The sequence below is a fragment of the Silurus meridionalis genome, chromosome 16 (assembly GCF_014805685.1).
Source record: "Silurus meridionalis isolate SWU-2019-XX chromosome 16, ASM1480568v1, whole genome shotgun sequence".
NCBI lineage: Eukaryota > Metazoa > Chordata > Actinopteri > Siluriformes > Siluridae > Silurus > Silurus meridionalis.
In genome coordinates this window covers 383,535-392,500 of record NC_060899.1, presented here as the reverse complement: position 1 = coordinate 392,500, position 8,966 = coordinate 383,535, and the positions used below count along the sequence as shown (strand labels likewise).

General features: G+C 50.4%; 1 protein-coding gene across 4 annotated transcripts in view; it reads left to right on the top strand.

Moving 5' to 3' along the window:
• Window positions 1-8,298, top strand: part of hm13 (histocompatibility (minor) 13) — a 25,816-nt gene extending 17,518 nt beyond the window's left edge. For all 4 annotated transcript variants that reach the window (XM_046869290.1, XM_046869291.1, XM_046869289.1 and 1 more), the window contains one exon: window positions 7,874-8,298. In XM_046869290.1, coding sequence (XP_046725246.1) covers window positions 7,874-7,946 — 73 coding nt within the window. In that variant the 3' untranslated portion in view covers window positions 7,947-8,298. The remainder of the gene's footprint in view (window positions 1-7,873) is intronic.
• Window positions 8,299-8,966: the final 668 nt, after the last annotated feature.

The window sequence follows — 8,966 nt, the reverse complement described above, 5'->3', positions numbered from 1 at the left end:
AACGCAGACACGCCCACACTTAATACAGCCTACATTTCCTTCAGACACGCCCCCATATTTCCAACACGCCTATATTTCTTTTTAGATACACCTATAAGTGATACATTCACTCTGCCTGTGTGTGTGTGTGTGTGTGTGTGTGTGTGTGTGTTTTGGGATGTTTCTATAGCTGTCAGTCATCAAGTAAGCCACGCCCTTGATAAATATCCCACTGTATGAAGTGGATTCTGGGGACTGATGGAGTTTCAGATTGGTTCTGCTTATATACGGTTGTGTGGCCACCAGGGGGCATAAGAACCTCTGTTTCTTGTGCTGCAGATGCCGTACTGATGCTCCAACACACTTACATTCTCCACCTTCATCATTATCCTGATAGTGTCAGGAATCTCCAGCAGATTCCAGCTACACACACACACACATATAGACAGACACACATAGACAGACGCACACATGCAGACACACACACACACACACACACACACACAGATGCACACATGCAGACACACACACACTCAGACAGACAGACGCACATATAGACACACACATAGACAGACGCACACGCACACACACACACACGCACACACGCAGACACACACACACACACCCACACGCAGACACACACACACACACACCACACGCAGACACACATACCTACACACATAGACAGACACGCACACCCACACGCAGACACACACACCCACATGCAGACACGTATACCTACACATATATACAGACACACACACATACCTACACACATATACAGACACACACCCACATGCAGACACACATACCTACACATATACACACACACCCACCGCAGACACACACATACCTACACAGATATACAGACACACACCACATGCAGACACACATACCTACACATATACAGACACACACACACCACATGTAGACACACATACCTACACATATATAGACACACACATACCTACACACATATACAGACACACACACCCACGCAGACACACATACCTACACACATATACAGACACACACACACCCTGCGCAGACACACATACCTACACACATATACAGACACACACACCACATGCAGACACACATACCTACACACATATACAGACACACACACCCACAAGCAGACACGCATACCTACACATATATACAGACACACACACCACACGCAGACACACATACCTACACACACCTACACGTAGACACATATACCTACACATAGACAGACACGCACACCACACGCAGACACACACCCACATGCAGACACACATACTACACACATATACAGACACACATACCTACACATATACAGACACACACACCCACGCAGACACACATACCTACACACATATACAGACACACACACCACACGTAGACACACATACCTACACAGATATACAGACACACACACCCACATGCAGACACACATACCTACACACATATACAGACACACACACCTACATGTAGACACATATACACACATATATAGACACACATATACCTACACATATATATACACACACACCACACGTAGACACACATACTACACACATATACAGACACACACACCCACACGCAGACACATACCTACACATATACAGACACACACCCACATGCAGACACACATACACACACATATACAGACACACACACCCACAAGCAGACACGCATACCTACACACATATACAGACACACACACCCACACGTAGACACACATACCTACACATATATAGACACACACACCTACACGCAGACACACACACCCACACGTAGACACGTATACCTACACACATATACAGACACACACACCCACACGCAGACACGCATACCTACACATATATAGACACACACACACACACACATATACAGACACACACACCCACACGCGACACGCATACCTACATATATACAGACACACACACCCACACGCAGACACGCGCATACCTACACATATACAGACACACACACACCTACACGTAGACACGCATACCTACACATATACAGACACACACACCCACACGCGACACGCATACCTACACACATATACAGACACACACACCACACGCGAGACACGCATACCTACACATATACAGACACACACACCCTGCGCGAACACGCATACCTACACATATACAGACACACACCCACACGCGCGAACACGCATACCTACACACATATACAGACACACACACCACACGCGACACGTATACCTACACACATATACAGACACACACACCCACGCAGACACGCATACCTACACACATATACAGACACACACACCACACGTAGACACGCATACCTACACACATATACAGACACACACACCCACACGTAGACACGCATACCTACACACATATACAGACACACACACCCACACGCGACACGCATACCTACACACATATACAGACACACACCACACGCAGACACGCATACCTACACACATATACAGACACACACCACACGCGACACGCATACCTACGCATATATACAGACACACACCACACGCGACACGCATACCTACGCACATATACAGACACGCACACCCACACGCAGACACGCATACCTACGCACATATACAGACACGCACACCCACACGCAGACACGCATACCACGCATATATACAGACACGCACACCCACACGCAGACACGCATACCTACGCATATATACAGACACGCATACCCACACGCAGACACGATACCTACGCACATATACAGACACGCACACCCACACGCAGACACGCATACCTACGCATATATACAGACACGCACACCCACACGCAGACACGCATACCTACGCACATATACAGACACGCACCCACACGCAGACACGCATACCTACGCACATATACAGACACGCACACCACACGCAGACACGCATACCTACGCATATATACAGACACGCACACCCACACGCAGACACGCATACCTACGCACATATACAGACACGCACACCCACACGCAGACACGCATACCTACGCACATATACAGACACGCACACCCACACGCAGACACGCATACCTACGCATATACAGACACGCACACCCACACGCAGACACGCATACCTACGCACATATACAGACACGCACACCCACACGCAGACACGCATACCTCGCACATATACAGACACGCACACCCACACGCAGACACGCATACCTACGCACATATACAGACACGCACACCCACACGCAGACACGCATACCTACGCACATATACAGACACGCGCACCCACACGCAGACACGCATACCTACGCATATACAGACACGCGCACCACACGCAGACACGCATACCTACGCACATATACAGACACGCGCACCCACACGCAGACACGCATACCTACGCACATATACAGACACGCGCACCCACACGCAGACACGCATACCTACGCACATATACAGACACGCGCACCCACGCAGACACGCATACCTACGCACATATACAGACACGCGCACCACACGCAGACACGCATACCTACGCATATACAGACACGCGCACCCACACGCAGACACGCATACCTACGCACATATACAGACACGCGCACCCACACGCAGACACGCATACCTACGCACATATACAGACACGCGCACGCAGACACGCATACCACGCACATATACAGACACGCGCACCCACACGCAGACACGCATACCTACGCAGACACGCATACCTACGCACACACAGACACGCGCACCCACACGCAGACACACGCATACCTACGCACATACAGACACGCACCCACACGCAGACACGCATACCTACGCAGACACGCATACCTACGCAGACACACACAGACACGCATACCCACACGCAGACACAGACACGCACACGCAGACACACACAGACACGCATACCCACACGCAGACACAGACACGCATACCTACGCAGACACACAGACACGCAGACACGCATACCCACACGCAGACACGCATACCTACGCAGACACACAGACACGCACACCCACACGCAGACACGCATACCACGCAGACACACAGACACGCACACACCCACACGCAGACACGCATACCTACGCAGACACACAGACACCCACACGCAGACACGCATACCTACGCAGACACACAGACACGCACACCCACACGCAGACACGCATACCTACGCAGACACACAGACACGCACACCCACACGCAGACACGCATACCTACGCAGACACACAGACACGCACACCCACACGCAGACACGCATACCTACGCAGACACACAGACACGCACACCCACACGCGACACGCATACCTACGCGACACACAGACACGCACACCCACACGCAGACACGCATACCTACGCAGACACACAGACACGCATACCCACACGCAGACACGCATACCACGCAGACACACAGACACGCACACCCACACGCAGACACGCATACCTACGCAGACACACAGACACGCACACCCACACGCAGACACGCATACCTACGCAGACACACGACACGCACACCCACACGCGAACACGCATACCTACGCAGACACACAGACACGCACACCCACACGCAGACACGCATACCTACGCAGACACACAGACACGCACACCCACACGCAGACACGCATACCTACGCAGACACACAGACACGCACACCCACACGCGAGACACGCATACCTACGCAGACACACAGACACGCACACCCACGCGCAGACACGCATACCTACGCAGACACAGACACGCACACCCACACGCGAGACACGCATACCTACGCAGACACACAGACACGCACACCCACACGCAGACACGCATACCTACGCAGACACACAGACACGCACACCCACACGCAGACACGCATACCTACGCAGACACAGACACGCACACCCACACGCGACACGCATACCTACGCAGACACACAGACACGCACACCCACACGCAGACACGCATACCTACGCAGACACACAGACACGCACACCCACACGCAGACACGCATACCTACGCAGACACACAGACACACACCCACACGCGAACACGCATACCTACGCAGATACACAGACACGCACACCCACACGCAGACACGCATACCTACGCAGACACACAGACACGCACACCCACACGCAGACACGCACACGCACAGACCTACGCAGACACACACACCCACACGCAGACACGCATACCTACGCAGATATACAGACACGCACACCCACACGCAGACACGCATACCTACGCAGATATACAGACACGCACACCCACACGCAGACACGCATACCTACGCAGATATATACAGACACACACACCCACACGCGACACGCATACCTACACATATATACAGACACACACCCACACGCAGACACGCATACCTACACAGATATACAGACACACACACCCACACGCGACACGCATACCTACAGATATACAGACACACACACCCACACGCGACACGCATACCTACACAGATATACAGACACACACACCACACGCAGACACACACACCACACGCAGACACATACCTACACACATATACAGACACACACACACACACACACACACGCAGACACATACCTACACAGATATACAGACACACACCACACGCGACACGCATACCTACACAGATATACAGACACACACACCCACACGCGCGAACACGCATACCTACACAGATATACAGACACACACACCCACACGCAGACACGCATACCTACGCAGACACACATACCTACACACATATACAGACACACCCACACGTAGACACACATACCTACACATATATACAGACACACACACCCACACGCGACACGCATACCTACACAGATATACAGACACACACACCCACAAGCAGACACACACCCACACGCAGACACACATACATATATATATATATACAGACACACACACATATATACAGACACACACCACACGCAGACACATACACATATATATATATATATATATATATATACAGACACACACACCACACGTAGACACACATACCTACATATATACAGACACACACACCCACACGTAGACACGCATACCTACACAGATATACAGACACACACACCCACACGCGAACACGCATACCTACACAGATATACAGACACACACACCCACGCAGACACGCATACCTACACAGATATACAGACACACACACCCACACGCAGACACGCATACCTACACAGATATACAGACACACACCCACACGCAGACACGCATACCTACACAGATATACAGACACACACCCACACGCAGACACACACACCCACACGCGACACACATACCTACACACATATACAGACACACACCCACACGCGACACACATACCTACATATATACAGACACACACACCCACACGTAGACACGATACCTACACATATATACAGACACACACACCACACGCAGACACGCATACCTACACAGATATACAGACACACACACCACACGCGACACGCATACCTACACAGATATACAGACACACACACCCACACGCAGACACGATACCTACACAGATATACAGACACACACACACGTAGACACGCATACCTACACAGATATACAGACACACACACCCACACGCAGACACACACACCACACGCAGACACACATACCTACACACATATACAGACACACACCACACGTAGACACACATACCTACATATATACAGACACACACACCCACACGTAGACACGCATACCTACACATATATACAGACACACACACCCACACGCAGACACGCATACCTACACAGATATACAGACACACACACCCACACGCAGACACGCATACCTACACAGATATACAGACACACACCCACACGTAGACACGCATACCTACACAGATATACAGACACACACACCCACACGCAGACACGCATACCTACACATATATACAGACACACACACCCACACGACACACACACCCACACGCAGACACACACACACACCTACACATATATACAGACACACACACCCACACGCGACACACATACCTACACATATATACAGACACACACACCACATGTAGACACGCATACCTACACACATATACAGACACACACACCTGCGCAGACACACACACCTACACATATACAGACACACCCACATGCAGACACACATACCTACACACATATACAGACACACACACCCACACGTAGACACGCATACCTACACACATATACAGACACACACACCACATGTAGACACGCATACCTACACACATATACAGACACACACACCCACACGCAGACACACACCTACACACATATACAGACACACACCACATGCAGACACACATACCTACACACATATACAGACACACACACTCACATGTAGACACGCACACCCGCACACATAGACGGACACGCACACCACATGCAGACATGCACACACACCCATACACATAGACAGACACGCACACCCACATGCAGAGGCACACGCATGCAGACAGACGACACACCCACACGCAGACACACACCCCGCACACATAGAGAGACATACACACCCACATGCAGACGCACACACATGCAGACAGACGCACACACGCAGACAGACACCCACATGCAGACACGCAGACGCAGACACACACACCCACACGCAGAGACATACACACGCAGACACACACACATAGACAGACGCACACACACATAGACAGACGCACACACGCAGACAGACACACATGCAGATGCACACACACTTGCTCACACAGACACACACAGTTTTTGTTACTGCATAATAAAATGTGTATCAGTGGGATATTTTAGTGAAATGTATCTGTATTTATCACTTTGTCATCACTGTGTGATCAGTTTCCATGGCAACATCAGAATGTACTGTTACCAGGCAACAGAAGCATCATCATCCACCCTGCTGTAGTACTACACCCAGTACTGATCTCTCTCTCCCTCTCTCTCCCTCTCTCTCTCTCTCTCTCTCTCTCTCTCTCCTCTCTCCTCAGGTATGAAGAAGCTTCCCCTGAATCAGAGGCAGCAGCTAAAGAAGAGAAAACAGAATCCAACAAAGACAAATGAATCTGAAGACAAGCTTCACGTCTCTCTGTCACGTCCCCGTCCCTTTGTCACGTCTCTCCGTCACGTCAAGTCCCTCTGTCACGTCTCTCCGTCAAGTCTCTTTGTCACATCCCTCCGTCAAGTCCCCGTCCCTCCGTCACGTCCCTCCGTCATGTCTCTCTGTCACATCCCTCTGTCACGTCCTCTTCCCTCCGTCACATCCCTCTTTCACGTCCCTCCATCACCACGGTCATGTCTCTTTCGTTCGTTGAACGTGTGGACGTGTAAATTCTCTCTAACCAGTTTAAAGACGATTGCATTTGTTTATTTGTAGTTTATAAATGGTTGTAAAACATGATGTTCAACAGCTTTATTTTGTGCCTGTGTTCATTTCTCTCTCTCTCTCTCTCTCTTTCTCTTTCTCTCTCTCTCTCTCCCTCTCTCTCCCTCATTCTCTCCCTCTCTCTCTCTCTCTTTCTCTCTCTCTCTCCCACTCTCTCTCCCTCTCTCTCCCACTCTCTCTTCCCCCTTCTCTCTCTCTCTCTCTCCCACTCTCTCTCCCCCTCTCTCTCCCTCCCTCATTCTCTCCTCTCTCTCTCTCTCTCTCTCTCTCTGTTAAAATGGATTTGATGTCTCAGTGCAGTTGCAGCAGGAGGTGAAATGTTCACACTCCCTCTGTAGTCCAGATGTTTTCTCTCAGCTGAGACAGGTTCAGTGTGTGGTGTTTACTGATCTGGAGGAACAGATGATGGACCTCTGTATCTCCTGAGATCTTTACTTCAGGGAACATCACTGAGCTCCACAAAGTCCTGATTAAGGAGCTCAATTTTCGAATCCCGTGTGGGTGGGGCGTGTGGGTGGGGCGTGTGGGTGGGGCGTGTGGGTGGGGGTGGAGCTTGTCCTTGATGTGACACTGCACAGCGAAGTTCAGGTCTTGTTTAGATCCGTGTGTGTGTTTGTGTGTTTTCGAGTGCAGATGGTCTGTAATGAAACTCATGAACTGATTCAGAATGAAATAGAATATAACATCTGGATTTACAG